A 26,928-nucleotide genomic window follows, 5' to 3' on the forward strand; every position below is an offset into this window, starting at 1 on the left:
CTTGCAAGGATCACCTTAATTTGATGATGCAGATATTGGAAGAGCTAATCATATATCTACCCCATGCAAGTTGTCAAATATGAACATGTGCTTATGCAGATGAGTATGTACAGTCCATGAGTTTCTCTGGTTAATGCTCTGTGCTTATTCTCCTAACACGTGTTAGAAGCAGAAAGACTTCAATGAGACAAAGGTGTGGCACAATCACATCAGCAGACTTATTAGCTTTCTGGGCAGCTTTTTCCATTATGTAAAAGCTGTGGTTGTATTAGTATAGCAGTCAGACCCACCAGTGTGAGGATTACAGTTGGTTTTTACATAATGGATTATCCAAGATTAAGTGTTTTATTCAGGCACACGAGCAAAAATAACCAATTAGTGACTTTGCAGCTTCATTATTTAAAGGCAGCTGGAGCGCAATTGACACAAAACTCTCCTGCTGACTGCAGCCCGAAGACTGAAGCAGAGTAGTCTCAGGGATCTCCAACATCTCTACCCCAACAGGTAGGTCTCTCTTCAGCACAGGTGGGCCAGATTAACATCTCTTGCAGCAGGGAAGTGCAGCTTGCATGGCAGCAGCTGGGAACAGAGTAGCTGCTCGGGTGTTTGGAAGTCCTGGGTTGGTAGCTCAGCTTGGATCCTGCAGGCAAGTTTCAGGTAACTGTTTTATTTTGGCATCAGAACAGTTATTCAGGATCAAATACTCTGCAAGAAGGTATATGCGAGTGCTCTCTTCCCAAAGTATGAGAAACAAATATGCTGGGATACAGATGAGATGGGATACCTGAGGAGAAAAATAAAGCCATGGCCACCTTGTGGCTGTGCTGCAATGGCAGATCAAGCCTCTAGAAATCAAATATTATTTGTCATGTTTGTAGAGGGAATGGTCTGAGGGCTGACAATACCAAGATGTATTTTGCCATTAAAGCAGGCAGCTAGGAAGAGCCTGTTTCAGTGATAAGGATTGGCCATAAAGAACGCAGCTTTGCAGGCTTGAAAGCGAAGTGGACACTCACCATGAAATAATTAGAAACAACATCCTTACAACCTACAGTGCTTTACCAGAGCTCATCAGAACATTATTCTTCTTGTGAAAACAAAAATTCAAAAAATTGCAAATTTTTATCAACCTTATCCAGAGTCTGGCTTGATTTATAATGTAAAAATATGAACTGTAATATTACTACTGGTAAGCAAAATATACTTGCAAAGTAATTGCCATTGGTGCTCAGTTTTGGCTGGATTTAGGCACCACAATGACCCAGTGGTTTCTCAGTGGAGGAGTTGGTAGTCTACTCAGCATGGAAAGTACCTATTTTTAAAATGAGGGGACTGTATCTGTAGGCACAGCACTAGCTACCCACATCTACTGCATGAAATAAAATTCCACATTTGTTTTTGTCTTGCAGAATGAAATACGCACAGTATGTTTTCCTGGCCTCGGTCTTCTCCACTGTTGAATATAGCCTAGCTCAGACCTGTGCAGTGGAGTCTTTCTCTGTGAAAGACAATTTTGATCCAAAAAGGGTAATTATGGTTACTTTAACAGTATTTGTGAAGAAGCTTCATGTATAAACTGTTTTTCCAGGTTATGGGTTCTGTTAATCTAAAGGGGTTTCTCATCAAGAAGTTAACTTCTTTTGTATGCTCTCTCTGAGACACTGTTCTTGTAGTTTGCTTTTCTCACTATGTTTAACCTTCTGAGCATTATGGTAAAACCAGCCTTGAAAGTCAGGGATGTTATTCTGTTAGGCATCGTCTTCTGTTAACTCGAAGCTCAGTACAGATCCCAGCTTTGAGCCGTCCCGTGAATGAAACAACTTAGATCCCCATCAGAGAGAAAGCCCAAACGCATGCCCTGGGGGACTTGCATCCATAACCAGCCATTCTTGGGAGTCAGAGCAAACTGAAAATTTACCTAGCTGGGCATCCTGAACACAGACTGACTCTTGTTTAAACACAGCATTTAATCTGCTTGCCTCTGAGGAGGAAATCAAGGCTAACTTGGAATTGGAAAGGTCCAGAGAGGTGTGCCAGTACCTATTTTGACTGTCCCTCAGCAAACATCACTTCCAGCTGCAGCTGGGGTGGGGCCAGCACCTCCTCTATATACAAGATTGGCTTTGCTGGAAACAAACCCGCATCTGGGGAGAGCTTTGGGAACATCCCAGTTTTAAAAAGTCAAAGTTTTTCTCAGGCTACTATTTAGGAATTATGGACTCTGTTTCAGGCTGAAGCATGTAACTTGCCAAACAGCTCTCATTAGCTTCACTGAAGAATCAAATTTAACACAGCTAAGTTCTGCTTTCCTCAATATTTCTTCTAATAATATTAACTTTTGAGGGCCTTCCTGTCAGTCACCTGCTTAGATCTTGTGTTCATTTTACTAGATACTGCTCGTACATTTTCAGGGACCTATTTTTTTCCTAGAAATTTTCTTCCCCTTAATCTCACTTCGTTTCCCCCTGCTGCTAGTCTCCCCAACACATCCTTTCCTCTTCATAGTGCACAGAGTCATCGCTTTCTGCTTCGCTGGGTAGACCCTTTTCACTGTCAGAGATCAGCTGTGGCCCCCGGCAGCCACAAGAGTGTCTCCAGCCAGCTTGCTAAGGTCTTTGTGGCTGCAGTTTGGTATCGTCAATGGCATCTTCCACGGAAAAGCAGGGGCCTGAATGGAAACAGGGAAGAACCAGCCTGACTCCCAGCAGGCATCTTGGGATGGGAGAAGCTTTCAGTGTGGGGTCACTGTGACAGGAATGTCTCACATGACCATGAGTCCATGCACAGAGAAGTGCAGAGCTGCTAGACCCACTCCTCCTGGCAGAGAGGCAAGGGTTCATCAGATGGCGTAGCAGGACCTGTGTGCTACGTACCCACCCAAACTCAGACTTTCTCCACAGGCCAGGCAATGGGTGGTTAGAAGGGCACTATGTTTACAAAAATGCTTTTGTGCTAATCTTGCCATGGTGGTTAATCCAGGTATTAATAGTCTTTCATGTTAGTATGCAGGGAAATGGTATGCCCTGGCCAAGAAGGATCCAGAAGGCCTTTTCCTTCAGGACAACATTTCTGCTGAATACACCGTGGAGGAAGATGGCACAATGACAGCATCTTCCAAAGGCCGAGTGAAGCTTTTTGGGTGAGCTCCCTTGACTTTCAGCTCTACCTGCTGCCATGAGGTACTAGAGGAGAGTGACATGGATGGTGATCTATCCTGAGCACAAAAAAAGGCCAGGTTTTCTTCATCAAAAAGGGAAGCTCAATCAAGGTAATACATTAGAAGCCAGAGGTTAGACACTTTTGAGTCCTGGGTTACTTCTCAGCCTGGCTCTGGTCTGGGTCCCTCACAAAACTACTGCATAAAGTCAATTATAAAGTCAAATCTTGAATGATGGAATGATTAGGTAAATGAATAGCAACCAAGTGAGAGGAGCTAGCAAAGCCTGTGGGGCTGCAAGGGCAGGACAGCTCTCATTTCACTGAGAGGTCCAGGGGAAGGAGAGGAGTGTAAACGAGCACTACTTTCACAGATCTTTCAACACAGTGTTAGATGGACTTCAGAGGAAAACATGTGGTTAACTCTTGGATGCCCTTGTGATGCCTGAATAGACAGATGGAAGGAAGCTTAAGAGTTTTGCCTGTTGCTCGTGGTTATTATAAGGAATTACAGCATGTAAAGGGATTAAATAGTTTTCTGGGTGTATGAAAGAAAATCTGGGGCTTTCAGTAGGCTAGCACTAGTTCTGTTGTGCTTTAACTACCAAAAACTGTCTAACTGCATGAATAATAAAATAGAGCAGGTGGCTATGAACCTTAAAAGTCTTAACAGCACAGCACTCCAGGATATTTTGGGTTGGGGCAAACAAAGCTTTGCAGACATACTACGCAGTGCAGCTGGGAAGATTCCTGAAAGGACTCTTCAGAAAGCAAGTGGGGTCTGAAGGCTGCCAGGAATTTTTTTCTGCAATGGCAGGGTAAAGGGAAAGCACAGACTGTGCAAGGAAGGGAATGAAGACCCTTCCACTGTTTTTCAAATCCAAGTAACAGTTGGCAAACTGTGCTGAGATGCAGGTGGTATTCAAAGCAAACATATGCCAACTAGAGAAGGGCATTAGAAGAAATGGATGATGAAAATAGGCTGTTCAGGCACCTACAGAGCTCCCACAGCCTGTGTGAAGGACTTTTACTAGCTTGGAGAGCAGGGTGGCTGTGAGCCAGCTCCCCACTTCCACCCAGGGACACAGCAAATGATCCGAAAGGAGCCCAAATGCAGGTCAGCTCACTCTGCAAACTGCTAACAGGGAGTCAAGAAATGACAGTCATCATTTTGCTTGGTGGCTGTCTGCTTGTACAGAAACAGGTGGGAAAAAACCTGCTGAGCTGAAGGACGGTCAAGGCACTGCCACAGCAGAGGGGGGGACCAGACAGCAGCAACACACTGTCAGTGATGGGGGGGGGTGTCACAGATTTGCATTACTTAATGACGAACAGTGACTTTGCATTAAGAAAGGCCATGCCCATGCCTGAGGCAGTTGTGCTGCACCATAGCATGGTTCTTGCCCGAGTCCTGAATGAGGGACACCCATTTGAAGCTCACATGCTGCAGGGTTTTACCTTCAGTCTCATGGATCTTGTTGCAGGTTCTGGGTGATCTGTGCTGACATGGCTGCTCAGTATACAGTACCTGACCCAACCACTCCAGCAAAAATGTACATGACCTACCAAGGCTTGGCCAGCTACCTCTCCAGCGGTGGTGAGTGAACTTCTCCAGCCCCACAGTGCTAGTTGATAGCTTACAGCTGCCCAGATTTCTGCATTTCAGTATATGAGCAGGAAAAACAGTTGAGCTCACATTGCTCCAAGCGGAGACTAAGCATCCTTTTCTGGGGGATGCTTTATCCAAGCAGTGTTTTTTGTCTCCACAGAAGAGGCAGGATCCAGAGACTCCCCAGAAACCCCACCTATTGAGCATATATATTAACAGGGAGAATGCAGCTTAGAGGCAATGGGCTACACACATAGATTTTGTACAGCTAAGTGGGGTGCTGAACCTAAGGAAGCAGTATGTCCTGGGTGCTGCAGTGGGCATTATAAAAGTGCTGAGGCTCAATTGTCCTTGTACTCCTCACAGCTAATGGAGGCAATATATGGACCCACATCTGCACTCCAGCAGCAAGGCACAGTTCTCCTCAGACAGACACAGCTGGACTCAACAAAATGGAGCTGTTAACTGAAGTCCCCATTGCAGAAACTGCTTGTGCTGAACCTCAGTTATGCAGCCTGCACACCCTGTACTTTGTGGCTGAGTCTCCCACAGCTGTGGGACTCCAGCTGTGGAAGTTGGGCAGGACTTGGCCTGCTAATGTGTCAGAAAGAAGTACATTCATTTGGTAGTGGCAGATAAGCCACACCAAAATGCTTTTAGTTGAGCAAGGCTGGAAAACAGGACCCATGTTTTGCTGAGGCTTCTTGTATAGGAAATGTAATCTGTATGGCCAAAGTTTAATCTGTATGCCCTGCCTGCCCCCCATGCTTGAGTGAGAAACTTAAAAGCAATTTTTTCTCATTGAAAACCTCGAAAGTCCTCATCCTCCTAATACTTCCAGCCTAGAAGAAGAAACCAAAGGTGAAATGTTCATGGGGAACAACATGGTCTCAAGATGCCCTGTGCTTGTCCCAGTTCTTCACTTCATGGTGTGGAGATAAGCTGAATGTGGGAAGTGACTTAAGATCCTTTGGGAAGCTATCCCTGCCCTGTGCTGAAGTGAAGCATTTTCCTGCGGGATGACTAGATCCTCCTCCGCTCTGTTTTGCCCACCATGATAAACATGTGTGTTTTGATGTTTCAGGGGACAACTACTGGGTGATTGACACTGACTATGATAACTATGCCATTACCTATGCCTGCCGCAGTCTAAAGGAGGATGGGTCCTGTGATGATGGCTACTCCCTGATCTTCTCACGCAATCCCCGTGGCCTCCCCCCAGCCATTCAGCGCATTGTACGTCAGAAGCAGGAAGAAATCTGCATGTCTGGCCAGTTCCAGCCTGTGCTTCAGTCAGGTACTTCGGGCTAATTAGCACACTCACTGAAATGGCTGCGCTGGCAGCTTGTAGAGTAGGTGATCACATTTACTGTAAATGCAGCAGAACCGTAGCAAATAAGTTGTCGTCTTTTAGTACCTTTTTTTAATGTTATATCTAATAAGAAAGTAGCTGCAAAGGGAAGACCATGCAAGGGTGAGAGCCTGTTACAGGGTGATTCTGCAGCCTTAAGTTTGCCCTTACAGGAATCCTGTTTGCTGAAACTGGCACACTACCAAAGGAAGATCAGCTTTGTTACTCTAATAGATAGGATAGGGACAGGTGTTAAGAGCCTGGTGTTTCTGCAGTTGGCCACCTGGATAACAGCACCTTACCTTAGGTCTGTGCACTGTCGTCCAGGAAAGGAGGGGAAGCTGCCTCTAGGAAGGAGCACCCTCACTCTTCTTATCTCCACCATGATTTGTGTCCTGGGCAGTCCTGGGAGTAGCAGAGATGAGGGACTCTGAGTGGCTGTTCTGACTATGTCTGCTGGCAGTGGGAGTCAGCAGTTGCACCACATACAGGCGAACAGAGTGTGTGTCTAAAGCCCATTTTGAAAGAACTTTTTTTTCTGGAGGCATGGGAGCTGATCTTCTAGCTCATAGGCTGTCCATGTGATAGGCAGTTAACTTTTTAGGTCTATGCTGGAGGCAGAAATTTCTCTCTGTTGGCAGCTGAGTGCCCACACCCTTCACACGCACGCTGCCCTGCTGGAGATTGACCCTTTACTAAGCCAGGCCTGAGGACCTGCACTGAGGGATTGCTGCAGTAACAATACACATGTTCAGCACTGCTAGTCAAGAAATAGCAGCTAAAACCTCCTTAATGGCACATCGTTGTGTGAGGCAGTCTTCCACTACAGAGCAGGTGCTGGCATCATCCAAGGTTATGGGACTGGTATGGGCATCCCTGCCCCATGCCCCTCCATATTGCTTACTGTAGCAGAGGGAGGGCGGTTGGTTTGCGGGGTCATGCACGTAAGCTGAAAACTCATGGCTAGCTGTGACTAGCAAAGGCTGCGCAAGTGCTATGCCAACAGACACAGAGCAATGCAAACAGCAACTTTTGCACCCCACCCCCCCGCCCCGCCCCAGCTCCTGATCTAGTACTGTGATTCAGAAGTACTCTAGGAAGGTTGTAGTTACAGCTTCACTGAAAACTGAGCACTTCTTTGCGAATTTACTTCCAAGGACTAAGTTTACTTTTCTTTCTTTCCAGGGGCCTGCTAAAAGTACACTTCTGATCCTATCCTTAAGCACAGAAACCAGACCTCTTGCTCTTGAAGTTGCCACGCAGCTAATAAAAAAAGAAAATCATAGTATGGACTAGTGTGTTTTTCCTGAAAAACACCTGAAAATGTTGGGGGTTTTGTGAACTGTGTGGAATACAGTATTGATATTTGAATTTTCAAGGGAATACCTAATGTGGCATTTGTCAATAAAAATGTTTTTAAAAAAAACACCTCTGGAACTGCTTTTTGTTACCTGCTGTCCTGTCTGGGAGCAGGAAGAGCAAGGCTGCTTGCTGAGGGGAGACAAGACAGCAGCCAAGGGTGGCCTTGGCACAGGTGGGGCAGTGTCCCTCCCTGGCACCAAGCAGGGGGAGCAGGGCAGGTGTGGTGACAGGGACAGGTCTCCTGACAGTGCTGCTCATCAGGCAAATGCATGGTGACGGGGCAGGTCTGGGGTTCACCTGGGAAGTCCAGCCAGCGAGCGAGGGCAGCAAGGCACAGGGCAGGGCACAGGCATGCCTGCAAGTTGGTTCTGGCCAGAAACGGGACTGGAGAGCGGGTCAGAGGCAGAGTAACCTGCAGCAAGGTTCCCAAGGGGGCAGGGGCCTGGGCTGAGCTGAAGAGGGTCTGTGGACCCTGGAAGGCAGGTGGAGGTCCCAGGTGAGGCTGCACAAAGCAACAAAGGTTTGTGGGTACCTGCAGGGCCCTGGCATACACAACGTACCTCTTCCACCAACATTTCTACTTAAATTCTGAAGCTAAGAAATCCTGTTGAACACCACCACTGAGATGAGGCTGACAGTGTGATCCTTGCTGCCTGGTAATATCTTAGGGTTGTATCTCATACATCTCAATACTCAAAAGTCTGCACAGAGTATTTCTAACTAGCCCCTAAATCACAAATGCAATAAAGCAGGTGTTCCTTTCAATAACACTAGGACATTGCTTTAAATGAGCAGTTACTCCCCACTGCCTTCATAATCCAACCTCCAGTATCTGAGAGGCGTAGAACTGAAAGATAAGAGAACTGACAGGTTTTATGGCCAAGAATTTCCTAGACAGAGGGAACCAAAAGAATAGTATCTAGACAACTCCATGTAGAAAAAGGGTAACCCGAGTCAACATTTTTTGACATATATTTCCGACTGCTTTTAGTAAAATCACATTAACTTTTAATGTTTCCTATGAATAAAACTACCAGTCCAGAACACCCCCAGCACCTGCTGAACCCTGCAGTTTTTCAGCAGCACAAAGTTTTACAAGTCATGATTACCAAGCATAGAGAGAAGATCAAGCTGAACAGGCCCCGCTCCTGGGGCTTTCAAAAGATATGTGGCACAAGGTTGATACTGAGTGAAGACCTTCAGAGCACTACTCTATAAACAACTTCTGCATGATGCTTGCACAATCTTATCTACAATATCCAATGATTATCTATCATCTACTGCATCTGTTGAAAGGACCATAAAAACCCCTGACTAAAGACTCTTCTCCATGGGCAGAGACATTTTCCCAGGGATGCAGGAAAGTCTCTCAAGCTTGTGTTTCCCAGGATTTCCAGGTAGGACTCCTAAGGCTCTCAGCCAGCATCGAATAAAGGTGTTCCTTGCTCTTCTGGTCTATGGAAAGCTACTCTGATGGGGAACAAGGTGGTGAACTACCATCTAAAGCTAAGGACAGAAACAGAAGAGCAGCAGCAGGCAATGCAAACAAAACCCCACATAGCTAGAGACTATTGAGTGTTGAAAAAATATCAGCCTTTTGTGCTGGACTAAGTGCAAGGTCAATACATTGATTGAAGGTTCACCACTTGCCCCCCCTCCCATGAGGAAGTATTGGGGTGGAGACCTGTGAACTTAGGACTTGTATCACCAGTGATTAGACAATGCTAACCCTTAGCTGAAGGAGCCTGGCCTTTGGCCAGGACATTCAGACCAATACTACCAGTCCTACGGAAGTGGGATTTTTAATGTCTATGGTTATAATAAATGTATGACTAGAGCAGATGGGAGTTACAGCAAGAAGGATCTACATGCAGAACCAAGTGCATCCTTATTGTATTTGGTATAGTCTGTCCAGACATGTTAGGCAGTGAAATCCCTCCTGAGCCACACAAGGTTGTGCCTCCAGGTTCATAGGAGGATAGTGGTGGTTCTGGGAGAGCACACCATGTTGTTATGCCTGCCCCAGGAATCTGCCTTGTTCTTGGAGGAACTGGGGGAACACATTCCCATCAGGACTGCATGCAGACCCTCATCACATGATCTGGCAAGTTAATCATCAGATGGGAGTTAGCTCATATCCATTTTTCTCCACTGACTGCAGGAAATGTGAAAGACAACATAGGGTAGAGCAGGCAGCTACGAGTGTATTCTGATCTGACTTATACTTCCCTTGTTATTCCACTGAGTTCAGCATAAAATGCCCAGGGTATGTCTAGAGGCAGACACACTTCTGTCTGCTGTTTGAGCTGGCTGATGAGAACCAGTCTATTTTTCCTGGTTGTAAGTGCATGTATAGGTCCCAAGTCATAATCTGTCCTGCACAAACTTTCCACTAAAAAGAGAAGAGAAAAAGCTGTTTACGAATGAAAAAGACTGTTGTTTTGCCCTCAGAAGGTCCTTTAGTGCTGGCAGAAAGGCTATGACTGTGCAACAGCAGGAGGAACCCCACAAGGATATTGTCCTTCGCACACCAGTGAACCTCCTCCCAGCAAGGACACTGCAAGTCCCGAGAACTGATTCTACGATACCATGTTGAGATAGACCAGTTTTCCCTAGGCTGTGGTAACTGAGGCAATCTATGCATTTAAGTTCCTACTTCAGCCTTGAAATTTCTTATGGTCACGCTCCCTTCACGCTTCATTTTAATGTAATGTTGGAACTTGCACCAATCAAGGTATCTTTTACATCTTGAGAACAGGCTTTACTTCCCAAGATTAAGTTGTTGACACAAGAGTTTTGAGCAGTTTGCAGAGCACAACGATCAAATCCTGTTTTTACAGGCTTCATGTCAAAGATTAAAAACTGATTTTATTGGGTAGCACAAAACATGGTAACAAATGCAGTATATACACAATTAGACAATATAAAACATTCCTTTGAAAGGTTTTTCCCTAGCATTCATCTTCACAAACAGTTGCAAAACTGTTACATAGCCTCAGAAGCTTTTGCTTGAAGAGCAGGCAAACAATTTCATCTTGCAGTTGCAGTTAGATTTTCCCATTTGGATTTATGGCCAGCAAGAGACAAACCTGCTATCCCACTTAGCGCTATGCACATTTGGCACTTCTGAAAAGTGAAACTGGGGGGGGGGGGGGGGGAGCTGATCACTGCCTGGTAACAGAGGGGATGGTAGAGTTAAACATGCAATTTTGGAAGCCCTACAGTGACAGACGGTTACAGAAAACTCAAGTATTAAACAGCATCTTTCTGTAGACATTAAATTATAAAAAAGACAAGGGCAGCCCAAAACTTCTATGCTTTGTTGGAAATAAATTCAAGCCTGGAAATACCAAATTCTCTTCTCTGCTGCAACTGTTTAGACTTGCTCATTGCTTAAAGGAATAAGTTTATACCAAAGCAGCAAAGAAGAAAAAAAAAATCTTGCTGACTATTCAAAACTTGTTTCTGAACAGACAGTGCACCATTTTTGGTCAGCTCTGCTTTCCATGCATATTTGCCACTGCCAGGAAAATACCTGAAAAGGCACTGTGCCTTCCACACTTTGGATGATGTTTAATGTAAAAACCCTAAAAGAACGACCTAGTGACAGATTTTCTAAGTGGCTGGACTTGACCCTAAGAAACTGGATATTATTTGCATCTACAACTTGTTAAGCTCTGCCCTTGCAAATAAAATTTCTGCTTTTTCGCGGCTTCAATAAGCAAGACAATAATGTATGAAATTTTACTTTGAAATTTTAGAGAAAACAACACTCTTACTTTGCTTTTTAAGAAGACCAAAAAGTAAGCATGAGAATTACAAAACCACTTCAAAGAGGCAGCTGCAAGCGTCATGTCTGTCACTGCTGAGAAGCAGAAATCCTGGACCAGCAGAACTTCCAGCCTAAAATCTTCTAAAAGATAATAACTTGCCCTAAAGGAAATCACTTGCCATAGGGACAGACTTCAATGCAGTGAAAGAGTAAGTGAATTGCCAATCTCTGTTCTGCACCTTTGCAAAAGCCAAACATTCTACCAGGACTCATCAGCTCTGCATCATTTGCCTCATATATGCCATCACTGACTTCACTTCTGTGAAGTCTTGTGTGAATTTGTCTGCTAAATAAAGCAGGGCAGTGATTTTTGATCTTCTATTTTTCATGATTTGCACACCTATACATTTTCTACTACATCCCTGCGTAGCAAAATCAATACTCTTCACAACAGCTATGCTTCATTTTTTTTCAAACACCTGTAACTAGTGCATGGTCCTTGGTTTGATAAAGACTGCTATATTCTGATTGCCAGTGTGGGAAAATTTTAAAGCAGAAGGCTACTTAAATAGGACATCCTAAGGGGATCAACTGTCCTCTCAAGCTCATGTATCTTCCCCTGCTTCAGATGTACTGAAATCTCTCTGTACTTGAATATTTCTAAAATTCATTTCTTCTGTTGGTTTCACTTCATATTGGCGAAAGAGTATGTCTTAACTGCTAGATTTTATTTAACCAAATATTCTGATTCTTCACTTAGGGGCAGTTACAACAGCTTTGAAATGTATTTTTACTATCTCCATCCAAGTTGAACTTCTCACTAACTTTTCTGAAACTGAGAAAGTTCTCAATTAAGTAGACTCTGATGGCCCTTTTCTGTTCTGCACAAGCCTTTATGGGCAGATTAGGATGTGAGAAGTGCTCTTTATTCGAACTTCAGTGAGGCAAGAAGTATTTCATCTGAATTCTGCGACAAAACCTATCTTTTAAGGCTAACTTTCTGCATAAGTACATGAACAAGTAACCAGAAGCTAAGGAGATGCAAGGCCTCATCTCATATATACTGACTTTTTGTATAGGTTTCTTTTCTGTGCGGTAAAAGTGAGGCCTTTTGAGGTAGTCATCTCTCACCTACTGTGCGAAGTTGTGGGTTTTTTGTTTGTGACCTGAATGTTTCATCAAATATGCAGTCTTTGTTGTTATGTTGGTGCGGTGGCTGATGTCAGCAAAGAGAGCAGTAGGGGATTTGTTTGTGTGACAAAGTTGCTCTTCTTATGCAAAACAATCTGGCTGTTTTCACTGGCATTACCCTTCCCTCTACAAGCATTTTAAAGGCACAGTTCAAACTGTGCCAGTTGTGTAAAGGGGAGAGTAAAAAAACACCCCTGCAATTTCAGTGAACTTCGCTGTTACATAAAGTGTTTGGCAGCTGCAAGGACAGCCAGAGATGTTCTGTAGCCCATGATCTGGGGCTACCACACGCTTGTGCACACGCTTTGCAAAGCACAGAAGCTCAAACTCTTCTTGGTTAATTTCCTAACTGGCTGTCAGTAGCAGCCCTGTTGTTACATTCATGAGTGTGTCCTCCTGTAACACGAAAACACAAAAGGCTATAACTAGCATTTCAGCTTTCTCCTGGCCACTCAAAGCCAAGCCTCAGGTCACTTACAGTCTGAGAGGGGAGGCATGCTGGGGAGCAACATTAGCTGTAAGGACTGTAGAAGGGCAGGCTAGGTGACAGCAATGGAGAAAAAGAGGGGCTTTCAGAATTACAGCCTCCACCACAAAGAGGCAGTGGCTGACAGCCCCAGTGCAAACAGGTGACTTGGGCAAAAGCAGAAAGCAGAAAACGCAGGGAAGTCTGGAGGCTAGAGCTTCCTGTGCCTTCTTCCCCTTTGAGGACGAGCTGCTACCCCTTCCCCTGCCTGTCTGAGGGGAATAGCTCTGGCATCCAAATAACAGCCACAAATGCAGAGTGGAAACCCCTCTGTGAGAGGGTGAAGAGCCTCATACATCTGAAGACATGGCAAGTGCTCTGAAATAACCCACTGGAGCATGAGTGACTAACCAGCAGGGAAGCAGGGATCCTCCACTTCATAGTCTGGACACCTCTGGTTGCTGTGCGCTTTTCCGTCAAACCATTATGTCAAGACAGCCTGGTAGCTGAGGCAGGCAGTTCACTCTCAGATAGGTCCTCCTTCTGCCTTTGCTGCCATCCTCACTCATACAGTGAAGCGATGGTCCTGTTCCTGCTGCCGTTTGTGACCTCTATAAATCTTTGATTGTCCTGGCCATTAGCTCAGTGTAAAATAGGGAATAATAAACATTTATGCCCATAATTCCTAGTTACCAAGCTGAATCCCAGTCCTACAGCAGCCTCTTAGAATTGTACCACCTGAGTTGTCAGTTGTGGCTGTTTGATAACGCTGTCTTTTGAGCTCTGAAGAGTTAATAGGGGCAGTTGCTTCTAACTTGCATTCTTAACTTGCTTCATCAGCTCCTTTCAATACTCCCTCCTCAGCTTGGGAGGAGTTTATTTTTCTGGGGAGTTGTCATTTGCAGGGAGCATACACCACTCTGTCACCAAGCCAGGCACCACTCTTCAGAGTCACTTGAAAGCTTCAACATACTCCACAGGAAGAGAGGACAGGCCTGCCTTCCCCCAGTAGTCAATGGCACGCACTCTGTAAAAGCCGGAGACCGAGCTTCCTGCAAATGAAAAGGTTAGAAATGGTCACTGTGAAAGGCTGACACCTGTGGTGCTTGGAGGATGTGGAGCAGGCACAACTCCTATAAAATGTAGGTTTGTGGAATAGGCTGGGGAAGTGGTGAAATCAGTTCTGCACCCTATGTAAGTGTGTCTGTGCCTGTCTAACTAAAAATGATTATAAACTCCTCATGGCCAAGTACTGGCTCTTTGTTGGACCAAGGACCTCCTCTCTCCTCATTAGGATTTGCAAGTACAGCTACAGGACTGCTGTCCCAGCAGCCCCTTTGGAAGAAGGCTACAACATCTGCTGCAACCCACAACTAGAAATTTCCTTTTTTCTGACTTACTTTTCTGCCTGAATTATGCCTTTGGAACAGGTTATGTGGGGACAGGATCAACAAAGAAGCAGAACAAGAAACATGCAGGCTGACTGAAAACCCTCTGCTCAACTCAGGAAGCAGCACCACTTGCTCCAAAGGTATGTGAGTAGATGTTCTGTGGCTCTGTTGGTTTTCATCCTTGATCCAGTTCAAAGAACACAGCCTTCACTAGGAGAGTCTTTAACCTCACAAGCAATATAAATGGGTTTTTTTCTCATTTATTTACTTGATTTTTATGTGTGCTTTAGTATTTATTTTTTTTTCTAAAGAGTAAGAATGCTAGAAATAATAAATGAGAAGGAAGTACCTAGCAATAAAGGCTGCTGAGATGTGAGATTTTTTCAAGCAGTCTTTTCTTTTTTGTTTTTGAAACAAACAATTAAATCTGTTAGGTTCCCCAGATGTGCAGCACTAGATGATAATGTATCCTAATTTCAAAGATTTTCCTTAGTCATGATTTACAGTCTTTGCTTACCTGTGTAGCCTTCACATTGCAATAATAGCTCTGAACTTTATTATGCACCCACTGCTGATGCTAAGCCTTTCCCAGGCTAAGATGAGCTTCTGTTTCTGGTGAAAACCTCTCTGAATGGCTCTTTATTAGTATCACTTTGAGGCAAGGTCTGTCTGTGTTTCACATAGCTCTGATCAGTGCTTATTAGTAATACTTGTTGGACAGTCACATTAAGGATTAGACCAGATTTGGTTAAAAAAGCCCCCCAAGAAACAACCTCCCCCCCTCCCCCCCAAAACATCACTACTTTCTTTCAGTGTTTTTCATCTGGGTATGTTTCTATTGTCTCTAGGCGGTACTTGAGAAGAAATGGCCACAGGCTCTGGGAGAAGCTTTGCCTGTTGACAAAGACGAAACTCGATGCCCTCTAATGTGAAACATGTAAGACTTAGGCAGCCAGTCAGGGCTAAAAAGAAAGCTCTAGGAAACAGCAAAAAGAGGGCTCTGTCCTTGTCTAGGTGTTCAGATAGCCGGGACAAGCTGTCCTACAGGAGGACCTCTTCTGTTCTTACAAGGGAGCACCTCAGTAGCTTAAGATTGCCAAGCCATAAAAGGGTATGGGAACAGGGACAGGTGACCACAGTGAGAGCAGAATTGCAACCTTCCCCTGGAGCAGCTCAGAACATGCTAAATGCAAGCCAACCAATCCATGGAAGGTGGACATGACCTCCCACTTATTTGCGTGTTGATGCCATATCCTTAGGCAGTCTAGTACCTCAAGACTCTGTGGTATAAAACAAGTGTTACCAAGGCATTTTGCTCCTACTTCCCTACCCCAAAAGCATTGTACAAATTTAGGCAGAGGCATGGCCAACACCTGTGGGACTAAGCCCAAACCTTAGACTTCCCTTGCTGTGAGCCCACTACCAAGAGCTCAACATCAAGCTCTGGTCACGTGGAGCAATTGTTTTTGTTCTCATTTTTGCATGCTTCTACACCAGCTACAGGTAGAGACAAAAGTGCTGCTTTGCCTCTCAGGGAGCTTGCTAGGCCCGCAGCTGGGTGACTGTGGTTTCTGTGACAAGGTATTTACTCATGGCAATACTAATAATGTCCTCATGACTATTTGTCCATTAGTGCTTGTCCTTGAGAATAAGGCTTTCACTGAGAACATGGTCCTAAAGGAAGGGACTTGCTCTTATTTGTGATGGCAGTGTATGTCACTAGCAAGTTATGTACCTTCAGTAGTTATTAAATGGAGTGGCACTACTAACATGACAAATTACATAATATGCATATTCTTGCCATACCTGGACTGTAGACCCAGAGAGTGAATATTGTGTCTTTGACATTAATCCGCTGGTATGCTTTTCCATCTGGTGAGAACTCCACTTCAAATGTCTTTATACATCTAGAAAAGAAAACCAGATAGCTCAGTAAATACAACTGATAATGCAGTGAGCAATCAAATCCTAATCTCAGGGCCATTTCAAGAAGGCCAAAACCAGGAAATATTCAGTTGACTCATTCCTACCAAATGTGGGATAGCATGCATTGTCAGTATTAGGAAGAACCACAGCTCCAACAGCCCACAGAAGAACACCCAGACTGACTTGCTATATTGGGTATTTGCAGCATCACAAACTGTTAAGCATCTTTTACTCCCAAACCAGGGTTATCAAGGCTGAAGCCTCTATGAAGACTGGCTTGAAAAGGAGCTAAGTCAGTGCTTCCTGAGGGAGTCTGGATGTACACTGGGTCACCTCTGACAATTCACCTACAGAGGGTTTCCAGTCTAGTACAGCTTGCTGGAGCAAGGAACCGGAGGTTTTCTCTTCCAGCTCACATCCCTTACAGGTATGTGCAAGATCCCACTTAGGCACTTGCTGCTAATACAATTTTTATCACGGATCTTCCTGTCTGCTATGCTGAAGGCAAGTCCCTCAAAAAGCCATCGGATGGTGGTGAGCAACAGGCAGATTCCCTTGCTCAGACCACAAATTAGTCAGGGTTGCTCTTCATAGTTACTGCATGTAGGTCCTACAGTTCATTTTGTCAGACAAATGCACTGTAGCATCTCTAAAGGAGCAAGTAGTCATTAATTTGTGCACTCGTTTCACTTTCTAGGACTGGTGGCAGCTTAGGGAGTAATGTTATGGTAACTTGATTATATATATTTTATTTTAAAAGCTACTTACTTTGAATTTACACAGCCATCGTCCCACAACACAATGACCTGCCCCTTTGTGAGAGGGATCAAACGAACACTGGTCACCTGTCCAAAGACACAAGCCCATGTAAGAAAACTGTACAAACCAATCAGCCAGGTCAGATTTCTGTGTTCATCCTTCCTTACTAATTATTTGCTTTGATTTTTTCCATTGAGACTGGAGAAGAAACCTAAATTCCTGGCTCTGTGGCTTTGCAGCCTATGTCTCCAAACTGTCAATCTTGCAGAGTACCTTCAGAGGTTCTGGGCACCACTATGAACGTGAGTGGGACTGAATGAGCAGATACCAATGTCTAATCTATGCCAGCCATGATTCCATTTTATTTTTAGCTATCAATTATTAACTGGAGACCTGCTGTCAAGCCTGGTACCACATGATGCGATTTTAAAAAAGATACTGCACTTTCCAGTACTACATTATTATTTTCCCACTATGGATAAACTTGCATTTATCTCAGTGATGGCTCCCATCACTTGCTGTGGAATGCTTTATCTTGAATTATGCCTTGGACAGTGTTCTCATCAAAGGATAGAAGAATTGTTTATTTACTAAGTCTTTTAACAAATAATAGGCCCAAATGCTAGTCCAGCTCTTCTTAGTGAGACTTAAAGCAGGAAGCAGTTTCTAATCTGGTGAATGTGACAGTAGAATAAAACACGTACTTGATCAGGAACAGATCTGGGTCTTGCACAGATGTGGATCAGAAAGACTGAGGGAACAGGAAAGTCTTGCTTCAGTGTCAGGATGCCACCTTCAGGAAACGGGAATGGGCCTGTTGCCACCGGGTCCTGTGGAGCCAAAAGAGAAGTGTTGTGAATAATCTTGCATTACAGCACCTGAAGGCCAACTGTTACATCAGTGTAAATTGACTGTGTATTTACTTTGGGACTGTAAATTTCCAGTAGAGTTGGTGCTGATAAGTGGCTTACAGCCATCAAAGTTCTTCAAGCTGGGAGACTTCTATCTTGCCTGTTTTCCAGCTCTTCACGAAATGGAGGGTTTGTCCATCTCACAAACTGGGTTGATCACAAACGCCCTTTAGGCACAATCTGTCAATTTTAGTAACCTCCAGTGGGTGTCTTTCAGGCTAGTGGTCTTTACAAACCACACCCCTGTCTTTTAGCTATGGATTCCCAGCGTGCAGTGAAAGCTATTGCTAGCTACAACAGCCACTCAGCTAGTCTGTGAGGATGAGGTTTCACCAGATGGCCAAAACTATCTAAAACCCTGCTGCTGCCCTTTGAAGATCTGATGACTCCTATAGTATCCCAGCAGCTTTAGCAATAGTGGGTTATGGTGACTGGGAAAGGAAGACATAGTACTGTACACCAAAGTCAGAAGGCAGTCACTGTCTATGGGCCCTGAAGGGGACAAAGGTGGCCTCCTTTATTTTAACCCGTGCGTCTGAATGCATAGGGAAGCTATGGGAGAGGGAGCTAAAGTGGGGAGAGGAGACTTACTCCTCAGTCCACTCTGGGGTGCATTCAGAACTGGTGAGGATGAGGGGAAACTGCAGGCCTCCCTGTGAGCCCCTGAGAGATGTCAAGCATCTTCTGAACTTGCACTGGGTAGTTTCCACCTCAGGGAGCTGTTTGTTTTCTGTTATTGAGAGGGATTCATTTCAACTCTCTAACACAGCAATTTGGCCCTTCTGTAACATACAGAGGGCCGTGTGACTTATCTGGGGAGACAGAATAGAAAGGGTCTCCAAGCTCATTGAAGTTTCAGAGAGAAAGTGGAACTTACTCTGGAGCAACTCTGCCTCTTTAGTTAAGGGTAGGCTGGCAGCAAAGAAGCTGGTCATCTACATTTAGTCTCTTGTATAACATAAATGCGAAGGTATCAGTTGTGTATCAGCTACATTTCTCTGCGTGACTTCCAAGTGCATTTTCACATGCATACAGGATATGCATGACGGTGGGCTAAGGAAATTTTGACTACCTGAGCTGATTTCTTGTCTCTTTAGCTGCAGTTAACCAATTCACAAGCACTTTACCCATACAACACTTCAAGCAAACACATGGTCATACCTCAGCATCCCTTATTTGCTGGAACTGTTCTGGGGAAGGAAAGTCAGGGCTTCCTAGCTTTTTCCACTTCAGGTAGGGATTGGTTTGGTTGTTATCCAGGTAATATGTCACATACACCAGCTCTTTAGGAACACAAATGAAAGAGAGTAAACTCTTTACTTGCATTTACAGATGAACAAGAATAAGTTTAGCAGAAGCTGTTTAAGTCTACCTTCTCAAAAGTGATTTCAGCACTTCGGCACCTGCTTCCACTGGAAAGTCATGAGGCTAGCACTCTTACAAGGCTCTACAATTTTTATTTGCCAAGTTTAAATTTCAAGCTCTTACTTCCATAACCTGAATTGAAACCCTCTTATTTATTGCACAGGTGCTGCACGCATTTATTGGACAACTGCATCAGCTGTGTAATCATGTGGTCATGTTGGCTGTCTTGGAGTCATCCCAGTAAGGGAATTGTTGCCTGGCGATATCCAGCCAAAAACACTGAGATCAATAGCTTTCCAAAAAGGTAGCACTTGCAGCTGCCATTAAAGGCAGGGTCAAAGTGCAGACATTAGGAAAGAACCCTTTCCTAGAAGAGCACCATCATATCTCAGAAAATCTGGGCATGCCCAAAAGATGAGAAAGTTAGCAAATGAAACTCACTCTTGCAATGAAAGGCAACTCAGCAGAAGTGTTTCAGCAGATGTTGTATCCTAAAGATCAATTATGTGAGCTGCCTACCTGATGTTTGTTTACCTCTAAGTTTGGGGAAGTGGGTGGCGTTCACTGTGACGGTGCTGATGTTGGATGAAGTCCTGTTATCCTCACTTGAATACATCAGTAGAGTAGCTTGCCAGCTGTCTGAGGGTTGCATCTCACTTGGGGTATGCACAGATGCCAGGACACCAATTGTGCTGTTTTGAGTGCTTTTGCCTTCACTGCTGCTCACTTCTGCAAAAATCTGCTTTTCTCCTTTAAAAAATGTGACAACTCTGTAAGCATCACTGCTAGTCAGTCCTGTACCAGGTTCTGATACAGGAAGGGTCAAAACATGGGGATCTACAGGTTGACCTATGTTCTAGCTTATTTTACCAGGCATAGAATTCAGTCAGGCTTATTTTACAACAGGAGAGCATGCACTTACTACAGCAGTTCTTATGCTTAGAAGTTCAGCTAGCAAGATCTAAGCGTGTAACAGTGAATTAGAATCTTCCTTTATTATGCTGCATGGGTCTTCCAGCTGTGGTGATTTCTTAAAGACATTTACAGCCTCATGTGATGGCACAAGAGGGAGGGAAGTACCAGTCAACAAAAAGGGAGTGGCTGGCATACAGAGGGTATAAACAAAGCAGTAAATTAAATCAAATGGATAACAGACTGTCAGGAACTGAGCTATTAATTTCTCAGAGGAAATGAAGTTTCATTTTAACACAGCTGATAAACAGAGGGTAGGAGAAACCTGCTTTTATCAATGCTGAGATGGCTGGAATAATCTCTCTTAGGCAGGAAGCTCCTAGGTAGAAAAGGTTATTGATGTGCTCTTTAATCAGTGGTTACTATACCTAGCAGTGCCAGCAAGCCCATGACAGTCAGCACTGGTTTCCGCACCATCTGGACATGAGGTGGCTTTGTGTTGTTCATCTGAAAACGTGCTGTCAGAGTCCGCTGTGTGAAGTAATGGGGGTAGTAGCTCAAGAAGGCATTGTCATTACTTAGCAGTGTGTAGTTGATGGTGTTATTGGCCTTGGCAATGAGCAGGTTTTGATGCTGGATGATTACCTGCAAAGTCATAGAGAAGATGAAACTTCACACTGGAGAAAATCCAACAAATACACAATGTCTTTTCTTTAAAACTTTACACCACATTGAAAAGAGCTGTCACTCTGCCATTTAGAAAAGTTTGAAAAACTAAACTGTTCCTCACAACTCTTGGAAAAACTAATCTTTAGGTGATACATGAACCACTGGAAAATTTGAAGTATCCACATAGTTTTGCCAGTAAAAAGTCTCTGAAATAACTATACTAGTACTCTGCATAAATTATGAATATATTTCCTTGGCTACTGCACTACAAATGATGCTCCCCTGTCTTGAATATTAAATTAGTAATCTGGATTTATCATCTGAATTAAATCTAAATGATTCTCCAATTCTGAAGTTACTTTGTACCCATTACACAAGTGTCTGGGAGCTGGTCCTGGATTCTGTTCCGCAATGACTCATTTCATCACTTGGTGCTAACATGGAATTAGTTGTCCCAGTATTTCACTGGTTGCTGTGCTGCTTTTCCACAAAATGTCAGAGCTCCCAAGCTCTGTTTACCAGATTGTGCCTAAATATCAGAATCAAACAGAACTTCAGAAGGCTGACAACTGAATAGGTCTCATAATTCCATCCCTGAAGGAACACAGGGCTCCAGCTCCTATCCACCCAAGTATTAATTTTCCATTGGATGTGTCTTTTTTTCTCCCTTCATATCACCATGTCATTATAAACACAAACTCCCTGCAATGCAGTCAGTGACTTGTTGCTTTGGAGAAGACTGCTTCTGTATGCAGCCTAAAGGAGCTGGGAGCCTTTGTCTCCACAGGAGCAGCTGATAAGATATATCTTGTTTCTGGGTGATATACATGGTTTGGGAATTACTACTTTGCACATGAGTGCTTGGACTCTGGATGCTGTATAAGGTAGCAGCTCACAAAGCAACAGGCCTGCAGTGGGAACTATTGTTATGCAGCAGCAAGAGCTGAGCTTGCTCTGGGGCCAGGCTACAACTCCTGCAGGGGCAGGAATGCTGAGCATTCTCTTCTCCTTCTGCTTTTCTGATCGACAGCAGTAATTACTAGCAGTAACTAATAAGACCATGTTTACAGTCATTATCCAAAACCAAAGAATGGGCTTATGCTGAGAGCTTAAGGTACTTCTTAATTACACCTGGTGTCTCTTGATGAGATAAACTTATGAAGGAGCTGTGAAATAATGTCTCACATAAGTGAGGTGATAGCTAGCAGTAGTGAGATAATAGTAGTAGTATTACATGAAGAGAGGATGTGTGCATATAGTCTTATCAGGCGGATCTAACTGGGGGACTGTATACAGTATCTGACACATTCTCCAACACATGGAAGGCTAGTTCTCAGTTGCTTTTTTTAAAGGGAAGAAAATTAATACAAACTAAATAAAGCTACAGAAACAGACTATTCAGGGAAACTCCAGCTGTATCAACAGGGAGCTCTCCTTTTGTTGGATCTATTGTTCTGAGTAGCTGCTTAAGAATTGACTGTAAGTCTACTTTTGCAACTGCGTTAATGCATCAGGAGACCCTGCTGTGACAAGACTGTCAATGAACTGAGTTACCTTTAAAACCATAGCTGCATAGGTCACATCAGCTCGCCACAGTTGTGGAATGGACCATCCAACCATTGGATCTGCTTCATCGTTGTATATGGCAACAGAAGCAAAATTTGGAAACAGCTTCTGAATTTGTTCAACTGCTTCTACTTCCTGTTGCAAGATGTAGAGAGAACTCCCACCTCCCTGCAACAATATTTCGTATCTGCTTAGTGAAAGTGAGCAAACAGTAGTAAACACACAGACATAACATACAGACATAAACATATTCTGAAAACACATTCCTGGAGTCCCTGAGGAGCTGTGGGCCAGACAGTATTATTATTTTTACCTAATCCATTACAGCAAGTGCTGTTTGCATGAGCTCCTCCTAGAATATAAAATGGAAAAGAGGTGGAGCAGTTGTTTCCCCCTGCGAATTAGGCAAAGTCAAATTTGCTTTGAGGTGAGGTCTTGCAGCTGAACATCTTCAAAGTTTCATTAGAACATGTAGCCATTCTTCCTGCTATAGGCGGACACTCATCTGGAAATCAACTTCATAAATGAGAATAAAATGTAACGTGGATTGAACTGATTAAAAAAATAGCCTTAAACTGAAATCTTGGACTGACCTTCTTATGGAGAGAGATGTAGTCCAGCCTTACACCAGTCTCCCCTGTGAAGAAGTTGGTTCCATTGTAGCAATGACACAGAAGACTCCAGCACATGGGTGACTTGGGTAAGGGGTGGAAGGAATCCCCAGGCCCTCCAAATTTTAGTAGAGGACTGGCTGCTCTTAATCCGTCTGAGCAAGCATCATAATAGTTGAGAAACCCTGAAGTGCAAGCAGATGCATATATAGAAGATGATAACTCAAAACAGAATCTTGATATAAAACTTCAGGGAGACTTTATTTATAACTTTTTTATTATAACTTTATTATTGCATTTATTGGCAGGACCTCACAAACTGGGCGTACCCTTTGTCGCGTCCCAAAGTTGGAGCGACTCAGGTTCGTGGATCTCCTTTTTCAGAATTAAGGTGAAGCGACACCAGGGGAGTTCAAACAACAATCAACATTTATTCAACCTAGCTAACCTTGCCCAAGTACACGTGAACTTATCAATATGAACCTTGCAACATGTCATTAAGCCGCTGTTTGAGAAAAGAGGGGAGGTGTAGAAAAAGAAATGGAAGAAGAAACATGAAATGTATCAGAAGGAGAGCCCTCCCGTTGAGTCACGAGGTTCAGAGCGGACCCCCTTGCTTTCTGGACTCCTTCTCAAAGAGGAGCCCAGGGGCGGCTAGATCCACTCCTAGTCTCAGACTTGGTCAACGGTTTATGTTTAAAAGGATGAGGTGTAGGGACTGTGGAAAAGAGAGAAGGAAAAGAGGGAGAGAGAGAAAGAGAGAAAGAAAGAAAGAGAGAAGGAAAGGGTTTCACCAGTGCTGGGTCCAGCGTTGGTCCAGCCAGCGTAGAGATCCAGTTCCGGAGGGCGCGCGCTGAGGACTTGTTCTCCCTTCTTTTATAGCGTGTTAGTCGATGGTCTCGACATGCGCAGTCCCATTCCCGGGGTTCTCTGGAATCGGTTGGAGAGCTTTCGGGGGGGGGGGGTCATTGCAGAGTTGCCTCTCTTTTTCTGCTGGCATGACCACTCAAGATAGAAGCACAGTCCCATCCTCCGTGGGGCCTCCTCCTCCAGGCGCATATGCTGTGCTCCTTCTTCTGGTCACTTAAGATAAGGAATTGCGGCTTTGGAGAAGCGTGGTCCCACCCTCCGGGGGGCCCTCTCCTCCGGCCACATTATCCTGTTCACAAAACTCCAGCATTTTTACAGAGGCCGTTTTCTCCACCAAAGTTCTTTAACGAATGTTTGAGACATTGAATTTGTCAGACCGTCACACCACCCCATGGCTCAAACAGTCGCTGGACTTTGATTCTCGTTCATATCATCTTCGTCTGTGGTGATTTTAATATAGCGGACAGTAGGAGAAGAGAGAGAGACAGCTGAGGATAGCAAGTGGCTAATCATACATTTTACTATGGCAAGGCCTGCTATTAAACATATAAATCCAATTAATATCATAAGTCCAATATTTACAAGCCATTTTCCCCATCCCGTCAGTCCCAAGGATTCCAAAATGGAATGTAGCCATGAGTTTGGACTCCAGCCATCAAACCAGTCCGCTGGTTGCATTGCATGGAAGAGTTCCCCCATCTGGTTGGCAATCTCCTTCATCTTTGCCCGGGTTTCTTCAATGGAGGTCGTGGCATTATGAATGGTAATACAACATTCGGATTCAGTCAAGTTTAACATACCACACACCCCTTGTTCTTTTAACAATAACATATCTAAGGCTAAACGATTCTGTAACGCCATTTTTGATACTTGTTGCACTTGCAGATTTAGTTCCCCAAAGGCATATCGAGTCCAATTACTTAATACATGTACTTGCCAAGTTAGGTTTTCTAGCACCCATTGGTGCCGAACAATATACCCAGATGGTGCAAAGAATGCTTCTAGCTCTAACGATACCTTCTGTCCCCAGGTATAATAATCGGGTTTTAGAATGCTTTGAATCCACTTCTGGGTGCTACTTGGGTCATCAAGTTCTCGTTTTTTCCTGTGAATAGGTGGTGTGGTATATTCAAAGATTCGCCTGGGACACATAGTAGGAATTCCCAAACCACACCGCAATCCAGCCTGTTTGATAACATTCAAGTGCGAGTACATTTTCCCATCTGAGCACCCCCAGACGGTCCCCTTAGGGGCAGCATACAAAGCGTTTTGACAAGTAGCTGCATCTCCCCGGGGTATTTGATTATCCTCCCCCACCTTATGTCTTGGGAAGTGGTTAATGGGAATTCCACATTTTAGCCAGATATTAACATTATTGGTGATCTGATTACATTGGCTATCTCGGTTTCGGTATCCAAAATTAGGATATCCCCAACAGGTGCACATATCTCGAATTAAGGTTCTAACTTTCAAACTGATCCACGTTTCGATGGGATTGCCAGCACCTGTGGTACAATCTATAATGTGGGTACAGTTTAACAAATGGGCATTATTGGGGTTGGGTGTGCCCACAAATTCTTTCTTTAATAAGTCAAGAGTTTGGGTTTTTAACATGTGTTTCACTGACCATCCCCAAGCAGTGTGGACATTATTCATTAAAAGATATTGTCCCTTCCTGTCAGGTATGTGAACACACCAAGCTGAATCCCATCTTACATTATATTGCAATTCAAAAGGGGTAATTTCCAGGGAAGCAGGCCAAAAGGGCACTAGATTACAAGATATATTGTGATAGGAAGGGCAGCCTGTTATTCTCCACCAGGATGGAGAAGGTGGGAATCGTCTAGAATAGGCTTCCTTGAATCCTGGAGGACACGGCGGGCTATGACTAATATCAATTTCGCGACTGACCTCCAATCTCCATCGCTTACAAGTTTTATTAAGTCAGGCCACCCCGTGTTCCGAGGGATCTCATAGAAGGTTGCTTCATCTCGCCACCATCTGCCAGAAGAGGTATAATCACTTCGATATTGATACTCAAACGGAGCATCTACTAACCCTATAATGGCATTGCTCATATTATATTTTCCAATATTGAGCTTCATGGGTATCAAACCGAATCTAATCCCCTGCTCGGCAGAAGTAGGAATCTGAATACAGATCCCCTGATCCGTTCTATTCCAGACATGTATGAATCCTTGTATCACTTCCCAAGCCAAATTGGAGGCCCTTTCTCCTTGTCCGGATGCACTAAAGGTAAGAAAGGCAAGGAAGGAGTTCCAAACCATCTTTCCCTGTTGTACCATAAAAATATCACAAACAAAATCAAACAAACAATACAGATAATGGCCCACTCATCAAGTGAAAACATAAGTCCTGCCGTGGGCTTCTGATAACCTGCAAAATATATGTAAAAATAAACAATGATTAGAGGGATGGGATTGGAGGAGGTGTCAAGCAGTGCTGCTAGTGGTTGGGATCCATTCGAGAGGCTGAGGTGCACCCTCCAAGGCACTCATGCAGCTTCTGTAAAACAACCTCATACAGGCCATGTGCAGGATGTGTTACTTATTATAGATGCATACAAACTAGCCTTAAACTTCAAGCTCTCTTGACTGGAATTGCTCTGATTAAAGCATCCATAGATCAGCAGAATGTGCTCATTGTGCGTAAAAAGGCTAATAAGTTTATAGCAACCTCTTGCCCTTGCGTGGCATAGGTGTCGCTGCAAGGGCTCCAACGCGGTCTGCTGCCAAGCTCCCTATGTCCTCCCCCCAACTCAGGAATCCTGAGAAGTCAATATAGCATCACTAGTCAGAAATACAAAAGTAACAAAAACGTAAGCAAGCAATCAAGCAGCTATGGTCTTAGCACTATAGCAGAGGGTTGGGGTTATATTGTGTATCTTAACTGATATGCTTGTTAGAATCCAGCTAGTGGGATACAGAAAAAACATATTCCCATCAGCCATTTAACATTGGCACAACTTTAATTCAGGACATGAAGGCCCACTTAGAAGGATGGGACAATCCATCGGGTAT

The 26,928-nt window shown here is 44.1% G+C and overlaps 3 protein-coding genes across 5 annotated transcripts in view; 2 read left to right on the forward strand and 1 right to left on the reverse strand.

The window, feature by feature from the left end:
* Positions 1-368: 368 nt before the first annotated feature.
* LOC128136523 (purpurin) lies at positions 369-7,494 on the forward strand. Of its 2 annotated transcripts, XM_052776276.1 has the most exons (6): positions 369-504; positions 1,410-1,527; positions 3,003-3,139; positions 4,641-4,753; positions 5,850-6,062; positions 7,302-7,494. In XM_052776276.1, the coding sequence occupies exons 2-6, from the start codon at positions 1,411-1,413 to the stop codon at positions 7,310-7,312; spliced, it is 591 nt and encodes a 196-aa protein (XP_052632236.1). In that variant the 5' UTR covers positions 369-504; position 1,410; the 3' UTR covers positions 7,313-7,494. The 2 variants fall into 2 exon arrangements, with proteins under 2 accessions (XP_052632236.1, XP_052632234.1); XM_052776274.1 differs by lacking the exon at positions 7,302-7,494 and having other exon boundaries at positions 5,850-6,076.
* A 4,104-nt stretch (positions 7,495-11,598) lies between these two features.
* Positions 11,599-26,928, reverse strand: part of IDUA (alpha-L-iduronidase) — a 57,019-nt gene continuing 41,689 nt past the window's right edge. Inside the window, exons 6-14 of the mRNA XM_052776281.1 lie at positions 23,000-23,202; positions 22,395-22,574; positions 20,600-20,816; positions 19,794-20,009; positions 19,056-19,177; positions 17,688-17,813; positions 16,993-17,069; positions 16,105-16,205; positions 11,599-13,959 (exon numbers count right to left, since the gene is read on the reverse strand). Of these exons, the coding sequence (XP_052632241.1) occupies positions 13,859-13,959; positions 16,105-16,205; positions 16,993-17,069; positions 17,688-17,813; positions 19,056-19,177; positions 19,794-20,009; positions 20,600-20,816; positions 22,395-22,574; positions 23,000-23,202 (1,343 nt within the window). The 3' untranslated portion in view covers positions 11,599-13,858. The remainder of the gene's footprint in view (positions 13,960-16,104; positions 16,206-16,992; positions 17,070-17,687; positions 17,814-19,055; positions 19,178-19,793; positions 20,010-20,599; positions 20,817-22,394; positions 22,575-22,999; positions 23,203-26,928) is intronic.
* SLC26A1 (solute carrier family 26 member 1) overlaps positions 13,860-26,928 on the forward strand; it is a 48,141-nt gene continuing 35,072 nt past the window's right edge. For both annotated transcript variants that reach the window (XM_052776277.1, XM_052776278.1), the window contains exons 1-2: positions 13,860-13,973; positions 14,338-14,438. In XM_052776277.1, coding sequence (XP_052632237.1) covers positions 13,966-13,973; positions 14,338-14,438 — 109 coding nt within the window. In that variant the 5' untranslated portion in view covers positions 13,860-13,965. The remainder of the gene's footprint in view (positions 13,974-14,337; positions 14,439-26,928) is intronic.

Source organism: Harpia harpyja, chromosome Z (genome assembly GCF_026419915.1).
Source record: "Harpia harpyja isolate bHarHar1 chromosome Z, bHarHar1 primary haplotype, whole genome shotgun sequence".
In the NCBI taxonomy this organism is placed as follows: Eukaryota; Metazoa; Chordata; class Aves; order Accipitriformes; family Accipitridae; genus Harpia; species Harpia harpyja.

Coding starts and splice junctions, on each gene's coding strand:
- LOC128136523 (XM_052776274.1), top strand. CDS start 1,411: ATGAAATACGCACAGTATGTTTTCCTGGCCTCGGTCTTCTCCACTGTT. Junction 3,140..4,640: donor GGCCGAGTGAAGCTTTTTGG/GTGAGCTCCCTT, acceptor ATCTTGTTGCAG/GTTCTGGGTGATCTGTGCTG. Junction 4,754..5,849: donor CAGCTACCTCTCCAGCGGTG/GTGAGTGAACTT, acceptor TTGATGTTTCAG/GGGACAACTACTGGGTGATT.